The sequence below is a fragment of the Canis lupus genome, chromosome 1 (assembly GCF_048164855.1).
Source record: "Canis lupus baileyi chromosome 1, mCanLup2.hap1, whole genome shotgun sequence".
In the NCBI taxonomy this organism is placed as follows: Eukaryota; Metazoa; Chordata; class Mammalia; order Carnivora; family Canidae; genus Canis; species Canis lupus.
In genome coordinates, this window is record NC_132838.1 from 104,069,533 (window position 1) to 104,085,722 (window position 16,190).

General features: G+C 42.8%; 1 protein-coding gene and 1 pseudogene across 1 annotated transcript; one reads left to right on the top strand and one right to left on the bottom strand.

Annotated features, from left to right (window-relative positions):
- The first annotated feature begins 11,313 nt into the window (after nucleotides 1-11,313).
- LOC140607579 (arginine-fifty homeobox-like) lies at nucleotides 11,314-14,400 on the top strand. The gene is made up of 3 exons (XM_072782248.1): nucleotides 11,314-11,332; nucleotides 12,748-12,899; nucleotides 13,908-14,400. The coding sequence occupies exons 1-3, from the start codon at nucleotides 11,314-11,316 to the stop codon at nucleotides 14,268-14,270; spliced, it is 534 nt and encodes a 177-aa protein (XP_072638349.1). The 3' UTR covers nucleotides 14,271-14,400.
- Nucleotides 14,401-15,279: 879 nt separating this feature from the next.
- On the bottom strand, nucleotides 15,280-15,412 carry LOC140609064 (U4 spliceosomal RNA; annotated as a pseudogene).
- Between the last annotated feature and the right edge of the window lie 778 nt (nucleotides 15,413-16,190).

Genomic DNA, 16,190 nt, shown 5'->3' on the forward strand with positions numbered 1-16,190 from the left:
AACAGGGCGATCATTCAGCCTTAAAAAATAAGGATATCCCTCCACTCCCCACAGCATGGATGAAGGATGAACCCAGAGGACACTACTCAGTGAGATGAGCCAGATGCAGAAGGAAGAGGCCACATGAGCCCACTGTGTCAGGAATCTCCAGGAGGTAGTCGCCACACCCCTGGAAGCAGAGGGGAATGGGGTTTTGAGGGGCAGCGGGAGATGCTGGTGCCAGGGGAGGGCTTCTAGAACAGGTTCTGAAAAACCCACTACAGCAGTACCTTTTCTGTCCAATGCTGTGATCATACACATGTATGATAAATGCAGGGAGGAGAAGACGTTGATGGCTTAAATTGTTCCTGAATTCATCAAGCTGTACATGCCAAATATGCACAGCCTGTTTTTTTTTTTTTAAGATTTTATTTTTTTATTCATGAGAGAGAGAGAAAGAGAGAGAGAGAGGCAGAGGGAGAAGCAGGCTCCATGCAGGGAGCCCAACGTGGGACTCGATCCTGAGTCTCCAGGATCAGGCCCTGGGCTGAAGGTGGCGCTGTACCACGAAGCCACCCGGGCTGCCCCTGCACAGCCTTTTGTATGCCGATCACATCTCACAAGTCTGAAAATTGTTGAAATAAAATTGCTGAAATTGTTTCAGAAATAAAAACAAAAAGCATCAAACATGTATGAGAGTATGTGTGCTATGGGGGTACCTACGGTTCCTGCTTTACAGAGCAGGAAGCCGATTGGACAGATTAAGAACTTAGTGGTACCAAGGACTGACACAGTAGCATTTGAACCTGGAGCCCCCACATTTCCGAGCCAGGCACTCAAGGAAATCTTTCAGTAGGTTATGGGTATCCATTCCTTCCATCATTGCAACAGTGACTTACTAATATTCAAAACAAATTTTTTTTTAATTTAAAAGATTTGGGGGGCACCCGGGTGGCTCAGTTGGCTGGGCATCTGCCTTCAGCCCGGGTCATGATCCCACATCGTGGGATCCAGCCCCATTCGGTCTCCCTGCTCAGCGGCGAGCCTGCTTCTCCCTCTGCCTCTGCTGCTCCTCCTCCCACTTGTTCTCTCTCTCTCTCAAATAAACCTTTAAAAAATTAAATAAAAGATTTTTATTTGAGAGACAGAGTATGAGCTGGAGGGAGAGGCAGAGGGAGAAAGAGACTCCCCCACTGAGCAGGAAGCCAGACGCACACAGGACTCAATCCCAGACCCTGAGATCATGACCGGAGCAGAAAACAGATGCTTACCGACTGACCCACCCAGGCGTGCCTCAAAACAATTTTTTTGGCCAAAATATTAGGTTAAAAAAAAAATCATACTTAAAAAGTTTAGCTTGTATTTCTTAGATACCCCTTTTCTACTTTTAGCGGCTGTATTAATGTATGCCTGGTGGACCCCAAAATTCACTCACCCCAAGTGCACAATTCAGATTTTTAGCAAATCCAGTTGTGCAACTATCAACATGAAGTACTTTTTTCATCACCTCTAGCTCGTTTATGCTCGTGACCCCTGCGGCCACTCTGTAACCCCAGACAACCACCCACCAACTCTGTCTCCTCAGATTTGCCTCTTTTGGACATCTCATGGAGATGGAATCATGCGACATGCAGTCTTTTGTGCCTGTTTTTTTTTTTTTTTTTTTAAGATTTTATTTATTTATTCATTGAGAGAGGCAGAGACACAGGCAGAGGGAGAAGCAGGCTCCCTGCGGGACTTGATCCCAGGACCCCAGGATCATGACCTGAGCCAAAGGCAGATGCTCAACCACTGAGCCACCCAGGTGTCCTGTGCCTGGCTTTTTGCACTTGCTGATGTATGTGTCCACCTCAACGTCCTTCGGCTTTGCCCCATGTGGCTCCGGAAGGGTCCAGCCCAGCTCCCAAGCCCTGGAGATACTCCCAGCCTATCCAGAAGCTCCAGGTCTTCTTCTATCTCGGCATTCAGTTGTGCTCTTCCAAAACTTCCTAATACAAACAAAAGTTTCTTGCAATTTCTATTCATTTCTCACCGTGAGAGGATTTGCACAGGGAAGGGTCAGAGATCTGGTTGGGAGAGAGAAGAATAAAGGGTGTGTCTCATTATTTAAGGGATGCTGAACCAGCATTTGGGACAGGCACTCGGAGCCAGAGGGGCGGAGTCCAGGGCCCTGGGAGGCTTTCTGGGTAAGGTGGGTCGAGGTGCTTGCGGCCCTGTGGCCCTGCCAGGGCATGAGGCTGGGGGATCGCTGGTGGTTGGGGCTTTGCTAGACCTGCTATGACTAGCCTGGCCGGCTGTCACTTAAGTGATCTGAAAAATATATAAACCACAGTGTAGGAATTGAAGTCTGGACCTGTTTCCTAGGGGGCCTTCTGTCCCTAATTCTAGGAAGATGGGGGGCTATGCCAGGGGTTCTCACCCTTGCTTCCTCTCCTTCCCCTGACTCAGGGGACAATGAACAGGAAGGTTCCCCAAAACAAGCAATTTTTCAGCCCTGAGACCCCCCCCCCCCCCCAGCTCGGGTATTTAGAACCCTTGGGTCACAGTGTTAGGATAAAATGCACGAACTGGGCTGAGCTGAGACTAAGTGGGAGGTAGGGACGGTGTGGGGAGGGCAAGAAGGTTTAGGAGAAGGTTTTGCTTTCCAAGGGGTGGACTGAGTATCAGAGAAAGAATAGGCATCTATTTTCTGTGAATGATAAATAGGACCTGGAAGAAAATTTCTACGTTGGGAGATGAAGAGGCCAATCCCATTTTGTTCATGTAATAGCATATGGATACATTTCCATTGTTTGTTTTTTAAAGATTTTCTTTAGTCATGAGAGATAGACAGGCAGAGACAAGGCAGAGGGAGAAGCAGGCTCCCTGCAGGGACCCTGATGCGGGACTCAATCCCAGGACCCCAGGACCATGTCTTGAGTGGAAGGCAGATGCTTAACCACTAAGCCACCCAGGTGCCTCTGTGTATCTTGATATTGTCTGCGTATATCGTTTGTCCATTTTTGCAATTGGGTTATTTGCTTTCCTATTATTGAATTAGGGGAATTCTTTCCTATATCCCAGGTTTAAGTCTTTTATCAGAAATGTGATTTGTAAACATTGTTATCTGGTTTTATGGGTTTCCTTTTCATTATTTTGAGAGTGTATTTTGAAGGGGTGCATGGGTGGCACAGTTAAGTATCTGCTTTTGGCTCAGGTCATGATCTCAGGGTCCTGGGATCAATCCCGGCATCAGGCTCCCTGCTCAGTGGGAAGTCCGCTTCCCCTTCTCCCTCTGCCCCTCCCCCAGCTTTTGCACTCTCTCAAATAAAATTGTTTTAAAGTGTATTTCGAAGAGGAGTTGTTAATTTTGATGAAGTCCAGTTAAAAATCCTTTTCTTGGGGCACCTGGCTGGTTCAGTTAGTCAAGTATGTGACTCTTGATCTCAAGGTTGTGAGTTCAAGTCCCACATTGGGCATAGAAATTCCTTAAAAAAAAGAAAACTTATCTCATAATCCTTTAACATTACATTGAGATTGTGTGAGTGGCATGTTTGAGTGCAGAATGAAAGATTTTATCTTTAAGTAGATTTAGCTACCTTTCTACCCGGCTAGCCTTTCTCATGGCTCAGGGCAATAACAAACTCTCACCTTTGTATACAAGACATTGGGTATTTTTGTCTTTGCTTATCCCTTCATCTTTATCTATTTAAAATGTATAGATTCTTATCTTTTCTGCCAGTAATCACAACACCTGTTGCTTACAGAGCCCTCCAAATGCACAGGGCACTATTCTTATTCTTATTATGTCAATTTATTTAATCTTCACAAGAACCCTGTGAGGTTTAACAATTGTTTCCATTTTGCTGAGGAGTCACAGAGAAGCTAAAATAAGTTGACCTTCGCGTTCTGGTCCATTCCAGAAATGGAACTTCAACTGGTCAAGGTCCAGAGCCTTTTTTTTTTAGTGTGGTGAAAAACACACAACTTTAAATTGCCATCTTAACCACTTTTAAGTGTACAGCTCACTGGTGTTCAGCTCATTCACATGGTTGTGCAGCAGATCTCCAGAACTTTTATCTCTTAAAACTGATTCTATACCCATTACACATGAACTCCTTCCTTCCCCCAACTCTTGGCAACCAATCTTCTAGTTTCTGTTTCTATGATTTTCATGATTTTCATTTTTGAGGAACCTGCATACTGTTTTCCATAATAGGTGCAGAGTTCCAAATGTCTACCAACAGTATGATAGGTGGGTCTTTTTTTGGCAGGGGGAGCAGGTCTTTATATTTTTAATTCCCAAGCAATTCTTAGCAATCTACTTTTGAGAAATACATGCTCATATTTACAAAGAGTCACATAAATTTAAGTTCACATGAGGATCCATGTAAGCAGATTTGTGGCAATAACCTAAATGTCCATGTGTAGAGTTTTGGTAACTTATATCATGGCATATTTCTTTTTTTTTCATGGCATATTTCTATTGTGGAGTAGATGTGGCTCTTAAAGTCTGGTGCTCCAGATTTATTTTTAAGAAGAATATTAGTTGCTAAACAAGATGTAGAGCATGATAAAATTTGTACTTAAGTTTGCTTTGTTAAAAATTTTTGTTTGAGGATTTTAGATTATTCAACAGTTGCAAAAATAGTATCAGACTTGTTGTAGACTCCTCTTTCAGCTCTTCCTGATATTATGATCTTTTAATTTTTAAATTTTTATTTTTATTTTTATTTTTTTTTAATTTTTTTTATTTATTTATGATAGGCACACAGTGAGAGAGAGAGAGGCAGAGACACAGGCAGAGGGAGAAGCAGGCTCCATGCACCGGGAGCCCGACGTGGGATTCGATCCCGGGTCTCCAGGATCGCGCCCTGGGCCAAAGGCAGGCGCCAAACCGCTGCGCCACCCAGGGATCCCTAATTTTTAAATTTTTAAAAAGATTTTATTTTATTTTTTCGAGATTTTATTTATTTATTCATGAGAGACACAGAGAGGGAGGCAGAGACATAGGCAGAGGGAGAAGCAGGCTCCCTGCAAGGAGCCCAATGGGGGGCTCGCTCCCAGGCCCCTGGGATCATGCCCTGAGCCAAAAGCAGATGCTCAACCACTGAGCCACCCAGGTGTCCCTAAGATTTTATTTATTTTTATTTTAAAAGATTTTATTTATTTATTCATGAGAGACACAGAGAAAGAGGCAGAGACACGGGCAGAGGAAGAAGCAGGCTCCATGCAGGAAACCCCACATGGGACTCGATCCTGGGTCTCCAGGACCACACCCTGGGCCAAAGGTGGTGCTAAACCACTGAGCCACCTGCCCTAAGATTTTATTTTTACGTAATCTCTACACCCAGAGTGGGGCTCAGACTCATATCCTTGATATCAAGAGTCACATGATTAGCAACTGAGCTAGCCACGTGCCCCACTATCTTTTATAAATATAGTACAATTATCAAACTAGAAATTTCACACTGGATCAATACTATTTTTTTTTTTTTTTTGGATCAATACTATTAACTAAGGTACAGACTTTCTTTTAATTTGACAGTTTTCCCAATAATGTCATTCTCCTTTCTTGGTAAGAAGGCACAGAAATGGTGTGCGTCCTTTTCAGGGCATAATCGCCAAGGGTATGTGATGTTGATAAATCTTACTACTGGTGATCTCTTGGCTAAGGTGGTGGCTACTGAGCTTTTCCACTGATCATTACTACTTTTCTTTCTTTCTTCTTTTTTTTTTTAGACTATAAAAAAGACTATATTTTTTTTTAAGACTATATTTATTTATTCATGAGAGATACAGAGAGAGAGAGAGGCAGAGACACAGGCAGAGGGAGAAGCAGGCTCCATGCAGGAGGAAGCCCAATGTGGGACTCAATCCTGGAACTCCAGGATCACACCCTGGGCCAAAGGCAGGGCGCTAAACCGCTGAGCCACCCAGGGATCCCCCCTACTTTTCCTTTTCAATGAAAAACATTTGTTAGAGGATATGCTGTGAGACTGTGAACATCTTGCTTCTCCTCAAACATTTGCTCATTGAGTGTAATATTTATTGATGAATCTTGTTCACAAAAATCATTCCTATGGTGATTTGTATTTCCCTCATTCTCTTTATATTTATTCACTGGAATCTTCTGTAAGGAATAAGCATCCTTGAGATAGGGATTCTACTTTCACTTCTTTTTTTAAGTTTTTTAAGTTATCACCACACCCAATGTGGGGCTTAAACTCATGACCTTGAGATCAAGAGTTGTATGTTCTTCTGGCTGAGCCATCCAGGTGCCCCCTTCTATTCCCATTTTAAATTAAGATCTAAAGAATAAAAATAAAAAAAAAAGGCTTCCTTTCCATTCAAACTTATATATATATATTTAATAGTTTAAAGGAAACATGAATATATAGTGGCATTCAAGAATGGAAACGTACTTAAATAAATTCAAAATTACTTCTTGAAACTCATATAGACACTTTTTAAAAGATATTTCTTTTAAGGTAACGTGGCACAGAAGAATTTGCCAGATCTTTCTCTGAACATTTACAATGTCTTGTTTTTCTATGTAAAAAGAATATTTGTGTTGTTGATTTGAATTTTTTTTCTTTTCTTTTTCACCAGAAAATCCAGTTGAGCTTTCTTCATTCTTCGGCAGCCTAGAGCACCTTAGAATGAATGTGCCATATTTTAGAAACACTTCTTAGAGGTAAGCACTTAGAGTAGTTTCTTTCTTTTCCTTTTTTTTTTTTTTTTTTTTTTTAAGTAAGCCCTACCCCCAACATGGCTTGAACCAACAATCCAGAGATTAACAGTTGCATGCTCCACTGAGTGAGCCAGCCAGGTGCTTCTGATGTTTTGTTACTACAAACAGATGTTTTATTACTGTGAACATGCTCTTCTACACATGTGCATCAATACAGGGGCGGGAGCTGGCAGGGAGTACAGAAGGTACATGCATATTTTTAAAGAGCAGGGGGAGGACTTGGCAGTGAACAGAACTCAGTGGGTGACATGTAGCCACAAAAGATTTTGGTCCTTACTTTGTGATAGGCAAATAAAACTAGCCCCTTTAGACATAGTCAATGTATAAAAAATTAAATAATATCATTATATAAACAAGTGAATCTCATGTCCACCAAATGTATATTTGTATTATGTATACATGCAAAGAGATATGAGCAGTGGATTTCTACGATTAAATTTCTCCTTTCTGGATGGCTGGGTGGCTCAGCGGTTGAGCATTTGCCTTTGGCTCAGGGCATGATCCCAGAGTCCTGGGATCGAGTTCCACATCCGGCTTCCTACATGGAGCCTGCTTCTCCCTCTGCCTATGTCTCTGCCTCTTTCTCTCTCTCTCGTGTCTCTCATGAATAAATAAATAAATAACATATTTTAAAAAATAAATGAATTTCTCCTTTCATCAAGTTAAATGCATTATAATATAGAACCAGCATCATTAAGTATAATTATCACTATTATGAAAACCACATCATTATTATGAAAGTGTGCAGTTTCCCACCAACATTTATCCCATTTTTAAAAAATTTTTATTTATTTATGATAGTCACAGAGAGAGAGAGAGAGGCAGAGACATAGGCAGAGGGAGAAGCAGGCTCCATGCACCGGGAGCCCGACATGGGATTCGATCCCGGGTCTCCAGGATCGCGCCCTGGGCCAAAGGCAGGCGCCAAACCGCTGCGCCACCCAGGGATCCCCTCATTTTTTATTATAAAGCAAATCCTTACAACTTTTTAGTTTCTCTGTAGTATGCTTCTATTTCTATTTCTTCATTTTCTATTGATTTCTCATGCCTTCTTCCCAAACCTTAATGAATCTCCCCCCACCTGCACTCACATTTCCTCTCTGTCCTCCTGGGAGTATAATTTGTCTGGATTAACATTTATTGTCTACCTATGCAAACTTTAATCACTGCTAAGGAACTTTGCACCCTATGATTACTTTCATTTTGAGAGCACAACATTATTGTTTTCTCTGAAGTTAACCATCCTTTTGTTTGCTTAATTTTCTTTTTTTTTTTTAAGATTTTATTTATTTATTCATGAGAGACACATACACAGAGAGAGAGAGGTAGAGACACAGGCAGAGGGATATGCAGGCTCCATGCACCGGGAGCCCGACGTGGGAGTCGATCCCGGGTCTCCAGGATCACGCCCTGAGCTGAAGGCAGGCGCTAAACCGCTGCGCCACCCAGGGATCCCTTGACCAAGGTTATGATTTTTATTTTATTTTATTATTTATTTATTTATTTATTTATTTATTTATTTATTTATTTAGTGATAGTCACACACATAGAGAGAGAGAGGCAGAGACATAGGCAGAGGGAGAAGCAGGCTCCATGCAGGGAGCCCGACGTGGGATTCGATCCCGAGACTCCAGGATCACGCCCTGAGCCCAAAGCAGGCGCTGAACCTCTGAGCCACCCAGGGATCCCAAGATTATGATCTTTGCTATCTCATGTACTGCATACCCTTCAGTTCAGATGGTCATGGCCATGGGGAGTTTCATGAACAATTCAGCCTTCGCTTATGTTAAGACAAGAGTCAGCGTCACTCACAAAGAGATCACCTAAACCCAACTGAAGCTTGTGTTGAAAATATGCAGAAGATCCAGCGGTTGGCATTTGCAACCCTTTGGGTTCCAGCAGACACCAAAGGCACTCTAGGGATCTGTACGTACCACAGGAAATCAGCAGGCCTTTGGAAGTTACCTAGGTGTTTTCTATCTGAACTAGCCAGTGACCCCAAACTCTTCAGACTTCATAATACACTATGAATCTGGAGTACCTGAGTGGCTCTGTCTGTTACACAGTTGTCTTCAGCTCAGGTCATGCATGAGCCCTGCATTGGGTTCCCTGCCCGTGGGGAGGGAGTCTTGCTTCTCCTTCTCCCTCTGCTGCTCACCTCGATTGTGCTCTCTCTCTCTAAAATAGATAGGTGGAATCTTAAAAAAACAAAACAAAACTATGAACCTGCTTTGAAGATTTTGCTAAAAGGCACGAAGATGCCTTAAGAAAAAAACGGGCTGGTTCAGTTGGTAGGGCATGCAACTCTTGATCTTGGGGTTGAGTTCAAGCTCCATGTTGGGTGTAGAGCTTACATAAAAAAAGTAAAAAAAAAAAAAAAAAAAAAGTAAAACAAACAATAGCTTGACTGAGCCAGATCATAAGTAGTAAAAAAGGGACATGAAGAGAAACTATCATTGCCTTAAAGGGGTTCTCACAGCCTCTGAAACAGATTCCTTAGTCATGCAAGGTCACCTGCCAGAGACTGCTTCAGTCCAATGAACCTGTGCAAAGGGGATCTCTAAAGCAGATGCACTTTTTGCCTCATTCATTTGAGAAGAGCAATGTGTTCAACACTAAGCATGAAAAGAAGTTAAGATCTATTGAAAAGACTCGGGAACTTAATTCTGGAAATCCTAGCATTTTACTGCCCACTGAAGAACGTAACGGCCAACACAGTATCAGGTGTGGATCACACAAGTCTGAGAATCATGGTTTCTAATGTGCTGGTAAGATACTGCCCTCCTGTTTGTTTGTTTGTTTGTTTGTTTATTTATTTATTTATTTATTTATTTATTTATTTATTTTTGCCCTCCTGTTTAAAGGCATTTTAACAACTCACAGGTAATGATTCACTGTGTTTAGCATTACTAATACCATAGCTAACATTAAATTTAAGTTTATATATTTTTAATTTATATTACCTTTATGGATTAATTTTGGAAACTTTTAAAACATAGTGATGCTTATTTTAAAAGTGTTTTAAATGTGAGAATGCTCACACTGAAAAGAAAAAGACAAAGATCTACAGTTACTGAATAAGAGCATAGAAAAAGGCACCAAAAAACATATTAGAAATAAAAAGAGATCTCCTTTGGCTGCATGCAAAAAATAGAAAAATTAGACAACTTTCTATAAAAAATATTAATGACCACACACACAAAAGGAGGAAAAATACCAATGACCACATTGACTGACCTATAATGAATGACCAGGGTGTCAACAAACTTTCTCTATAAGGAGGCAGGTAGTATTTTCCATTTTATGGACCAGGACTATCTACAGAATGTAAACTTTTGGGGGATCCCTGGGTGGCTCAGCCGTTGAACGTCTGCCTTGGGCCCAGGGTGTCATCCTGGAGACCTGGGATCAAGTCCCACATTGGGCTCCCTGCATGGAACCTGCTTCTCCCTCTGCCTGCGTCTCTGCCTCTCTCTCTGTATCTCTCATGAATAAAAAAAAGAAGAAGAAGAATGTAAACTTTGGCCAATGGGCTGTAGGCTGTCAGTCCTTCCAAGTTCTTAACTGAACTCAAACCTTGCATTTTTAAGAATAATTGAGGCCACACAGTACAACAAAGCCTCCCCTCAACCTATCTACCCCTTTCCTAATCCTCATGATGGCTAGATAGTATCATTGACTCAAAAAAGAGAAAAATCAGGCCAAACCTCATGAGCTTGAGGTTACCTGGATATCAAATTTTTAAACATATGAAAAAGATTATGGGCAGACACATTTTGAATACAAAGTAAATTCAATAAAATTTTGCTTCAGGCCAGTGATGATTAACAAAAGTTACAATATAACATTTAACCTAATAACTGTTTTTTTTTTTAACCTAATAACTGTTAAGGGGCACATTAGCAGCCTAAGACTGGTTTTGTATTAAATATATATATGTCCTCAATGACAGAACAAGGTAATTGCTAACAATAAGGCAGGACTTAACAATAGATTCAGAGATATTTTTGAAATACTTCAAAATCAAATATTAGCACAAATATCAGATTAGATGAGAGTTTCCCAGCTCAGGTATTAGTGCATTGGGGGTTGGATAATCTTCTGTTGTAGGGGATAGTCCTCTGCATGCTTAGTAGCATCTCTGGCTTCTGCCTTCTACATTTGTAGGATTTCTCTTTCTCCCCACTCAGTTATAACAACCAAAAACGTCTCTAGAGTTACTCCTGTAAAACCATCTCATCTTGTGCTAGCATCATGAGGAAATCCAGCCAAACTGGCCTTTCATTTATACATGTATTAGTAAATACTCTACTCTTAGTAAATACTGTTCTCTACTGTACTGGGGCACTACTAATGTGGCCATTGGCTGGGGCTACACTGTACTCTAGTATTCTTTATGGGGCCAGGGCTCTGGAAGCTTTTATTGAGTGGATGGAAGGTAGATGCTGGGGCGTGGCCTTTCAGAAAGGGCGGGGGGGGGGGGGGGGGAGATCTGGGGAGATGCAGAACAAGGTGGGATTTATATCCTTTGTATTCCCACTCAGGGAACATAAGAGGACAACAGCAGGACTAAGGAAAGATTCCATACAACCCAAGCAGAAATGGCGGACCAACAAGCAGGTAAGGTGGGGGTGGACACAAAGGGCCCTAATTCCTATTGTTTGCCAATTACAGTGATGGAAACACTCCCAAAGTAGTGGATTGTAGGCTGCCCAATGCACTGAGATTTGCAAAGCACGTGAAAATTTAATAATTGCAAGCCAGTATAAGTTGACTTGAGGGATCCCTGGGTGGCGCAGCGGTTTAGCGCCTGCCTTTGGCCCAGGGCGCGATCCTGGAGACCCGAGATCGAATCCCACGTCAGGCTCCCGGTGCATGGAGCCTGCTTCTCCCTCTGTCTATGTCTCTGCCCCTCTCTCTCTCTCTGTGACTATCATAAAAAAATAAAAATTTAAAAAAAATTAAAAAAAAATAAAAATAAAAAAAATAAAAAATAATAAAAAATAATTAAAAAAATAATAAGTTGACTTGAGCCTATCACTCAAAGGTAATGGGTTCTCAGCATTGGTTGGGAAGCTATCACTTTTTTTCCATCTGGAATAGTTTATTATATCATGGAATTATCATTCCTTAAACATTAGTAGACCTTACCCATTTTATCTCCCCATGTAATATTTTGGGTGGAACTGTATTAAGATTTTATTTATTGGGGGATCCCTGGGTGGTTCACTGGTTTAGTGCCTGCCTTCGGCCCAGGATGTGATCCTGGAGTCCCAGGATTGAGTCCCGTGTCGGGCTCCCTGCATGGAGCCTGCTTCTCCCTCTGTCTGTGTCTCTGCCTCTCTCTCTCTGTGTCTCTCATGACTAAAAAAATTAAATCTTAAAAAAACAAGATTTTATTTACTTATTTGACAGTGAGAAAGAGAGTGAGTATGTGCATGTGCACAAACAGGGGGAGAGGGAGAAGCAGGCTCTCTGCTGAGCAAGGAGCCCAACATGGGGCTCGATCCCAGAACCCTGAGATCATGACTTAAGCTGAAGGCAGATGCTTAACTGAGTCACCTGAGCACCTCTGTTTTTCTTTTGAGGTTAATAAAGCCTCAGAGTCATACTGTTTGGCTGAATTTGGTAAATGTACATTCTCTTAGAACAAAGAGCTCTTCTCCTGATTACCAAATCGCACTTCCTTCTGTGTGGACTCAATGATCTAGGAGACTGGTAACGATTCCAGTTCCTAGCTGGGACTGTTGGCATCCCAGATTAAGTGGGGGATAGAATGACACCCAGAGGCACATGGTTTCCTTGAGTCAAAAATGAAGAACAAACTGTGGAAGGGACATCAGTTTTCAGCAGTGGGAGAAGGTAGACACAGTGCTGAAGAAAATGGTCTCTGCTTGCTTAGAACAGATTTTCTAGGTAGTACGAGTCAGAGCTGAGCGGAAGACAAAGTGCCAGCGTGACAGAGAGAGGGCCCCTGGGACTCAGGTATGGAGAGATGGCGGGTTCAGGCTAACCATGTGTCCCCCTCTCCTCAGCCAAACCAAAGAAGAGAAGCCGGGAGCGTACTTCATTCACCTCCTATCAGAAGGCAGAGCTGGAAGCTCTATTTAATCTGACTCAGTTTCCGGATTATGTCACCCAGGAGTTGCTGGCATCAAAAATCCATTTACAATACACCGTAGTACAGGTCAGACTCCCTGGGGGTGTGCCAAGCTTGTCCTGTGCTCCCCAGATCCTTCTCCCTCACCCTTCCCTTTGCCTCATGACCAAATAATCATGACTAATCCGCCTTAATGGAGCATAAAGTGTCAATAACCTGATGCTTGTGCTAGACTCTCATTTTACACAGTAGATAAACCAAGGCACATAATGGCATGGTAACTTCCCCAGGGTTTCAAGCCCACTAAGTTGTCAAGATGGAAATCTTCTGCATGTGGAGCACTTGTCTTAAACCATGTCTTTTTTTTTTTTTTTAAGATTTTATTTTATTTACTCATGAGAGATACAGAGCGAGAGAGAGAGGCAGAGACACAGGCAGAGGAAGATGCAGGCCCCATGCAGGAAGCCCGACATGGGACTCGATCCAGGGTCTCCAGGATCACACCGTGGGCTGCAGGCGGTGCTAAACTGCTGCGCCACCGGGGCTGCCCTAAACCATGTCTTTTATACAAAACCCCAAAGACAAGAAGGACCATCCTTTAGAGTTGGACACGCCATTGGTTGCTGAAGCTCATTCCCGGGCAGTGAGGGCACTAGGCCAGCCAGAGGCCTCTGGCTAGAATCATACCGAGGCCATTTCAGATCCCATCTGGATCCATCAGAGAGGCTACCAAAGATAACTTCTCAAGGACCTCCTTGGCCAGACTCCATACTCTATTCTGTCCTATGGAGCCCTGACCCTTTATCCTACAGAGAGCTCATGGCATTTGGCCGAGACCTCCCCACTCCTGCTCTGGGGTCCAGGCCCTACCTCATCCCTTTCTTCTTTTTCTATCCTGGCCACCTTCAGTTTCCTGGAACCCCTGGCCATGGGTGAGAAACAGCTCCTTCCCTGCCTCGGGTACAATAGACAGAAGCCTCTTTGCCTCCCCAAGGAAGCCTGGTTCTCAAGGAAGATGAATGGCCGCCATCCCAGGTCCTTTTCACTTTATGGGCTCACACCCCCGCCCCCTAATCTCCCCTCTTCACTCCACAGGTCTGGTTTAAGAACCGTCGAGTTAAATGGAGAAAGAGCATCCAGAAAGAACAAGAAGCAGGGCTTCCAGCCCTGGCCCCTGCGGCCAAGAGGAAGAGAGCCCTAGAACACAGACACCTTGTCAACAGCAGGCCCATTCTCCCCAGACTTTCCCACCCCCCAGAGGCAGGCCCTGGAAACCCAGATGGGGCTTCTCAACAATGTGACCCTGAGCTAGACAAGCTGGTGGCCACAGTGCCTGCTTTGTCCACTGTGCCTTATGACATAAGCCAGGTCATGGAAGCCTATGGGTGTCTGGAAGAGGAGGAGAGTTCTAACACGTTTACTTGTCTTTATCAATACCTCTCCCCATCTGACAGCTAGCTGGAGCCAGAGTACCCACTAACTGGTCCGGTCCTAGTTGCTCTGCCTCCCTAAGGCTAATGATCCTTATAGCACAGGACCAAGCTGAAATTCCAAAGAGCTACCAGATGGTTAAGCCCGTAGATTTCGAAAGTTACGGTTTTAGGGACACCTGGGTGGTTTAGTTGGTTAAGCATCTGCCTTTGGCTCAGATCATGATCCCTGGGTCCTGGGATTGAGCCTCATGTGGGGCTCCCTGCTCAGCTGCAGAGTCTGATTCTCCCTCTGTCTCTGTCCCTCACTCCTGCTCATGCTTTCCAACTCAAAAAATAAAATAAAATAAAAATATGGTTTTGGGTCGTACCAGAATTTCCAGGGGGATCTCTCCACCTTTTCTTCTCTCACTCCTGTTTTGCTACAGGTATGCTTCCATGTCTAAGGTTATAGGTTAGAGACAGTCATTTTTCTATTTTTCATAGTAGGGAAAACACTGCTGAAATCAGAACCCTTTATTTTTTATTTTCTAAATATTTTATTTATTTATTCATGAGAGAGACAGAGAGAGAGAGGCAGAGACAAAGCAAGAGGAGAAGCAGGCCCCATGCAGGGAACCTGATATGGGACTTGATCTAGGCCTCTGGGGTCACTTGATGAGCCAAAGGCAAACACTCAACCGCTGAGCCACCCAGACGGGCCAATCAGAGCCCTTTAGATCCAATCTGTCATACTTATTTTCCTATAAGAAGAAACTGTCTGCATATCAGGGTAGCACATTTGCAAATAAAATTGGCTTTTGCCACTGATTCTCTGAGTTGGTTTTCTTCTCTGTAACGTGGGGATGTAATGAACCCTGTCACAGAAGGTTGTTGGGAGAGGCCTGTCAGACTTCAGACTGTGTTCCTTCCTAAGAGGGCTCCTCCTCTATCAAGTATATTACACTTTGTCTATAGTGTGTATTGCCAGCATTTTCTACCAGATTGCGAGCTGGCACTTTGTTTACATTCCAAGGCATGCAAAAATTTAAAAAATTTACTTATTAATTATGGTAAAATATATAAAACCATCTTAGCCATTTTTATTTTTTATTTTTAGCCATTTTTAATTAGCAATAATCGCGCCTCAGATAAACCTCATTGGCTACGATATTGCCACTGCGCAAAGTTCTTAGCCATTTTTAAAATTAATTTTTATTTATTTTATTTTTTAAATTAATTTTTAAAACATCATCTTTACACCTGCTGTGGGGCTCCAACTTATGACCTTGAGATCAGGAATTGGATGCTCTACAGACTGAGCCAGACAGGCACCCCCCCATCTTAAACCACTTCTAAGTGTACAGTTCAGTGTGTTAAGTACTTCACATCGTTAGGCAGCCTGCTTTCAAACCTCTTTTAATCTTGCAAAACTAAACCTATGCATTAAAAAGCAACCCCCATTTCTCCTTCCCCAGCCCAGCCCCTGGTGCCCACCATTCTACTTTGCCTCCATGGATGACGACTCTAGGTACCACGCAGAAGTAGAATCATAAAGTCCTTGTTCTTTTGTGAATGGCTTATACCACTGAGCCTTTCCACAGGATTCATCCCTGTTATAATATGTGTCACAATTTCCTTCCTTTTTAAGTTTTTGTGGCCTGTTGAGTCATACTTAGAAACTTCACCTACCTCCAGTAAATACAGGAATTTGCCTTTTGCCTATGTTTTCTTCTTGTGCATTTGTAGTTTTCTTTTTTCTTTTTTTTTTAAATTTATTTTGTTCATGAGAGACACAGAGAGGCAGATACACAGGCAGAGAGAAGCAAGCTCCCTGCAGGGAGCCCGATATGGGACTGGATCCTGCGACCCCAGGGGGCCAAAGGCAGGCACTAAACCGCTGAGCCACCCGGGATCCCCCATTTGTGGTTTTCTTATTTTACATTTAGATCCCTGATCTATTTGGAAT

What these genes read in the sequence shown, in the direction of transcription:
- LOC140607579 (XM_072782248.1), top strand. An exon ending in TACAATACACCGTAGTACAG is followed by an intron (nt 12,900 to 13,907) that starts GTCAGACTCCCT and finishes TTCACTCCACAG; the next exon opens with GTCTGGTTTAAGAACCGTCG.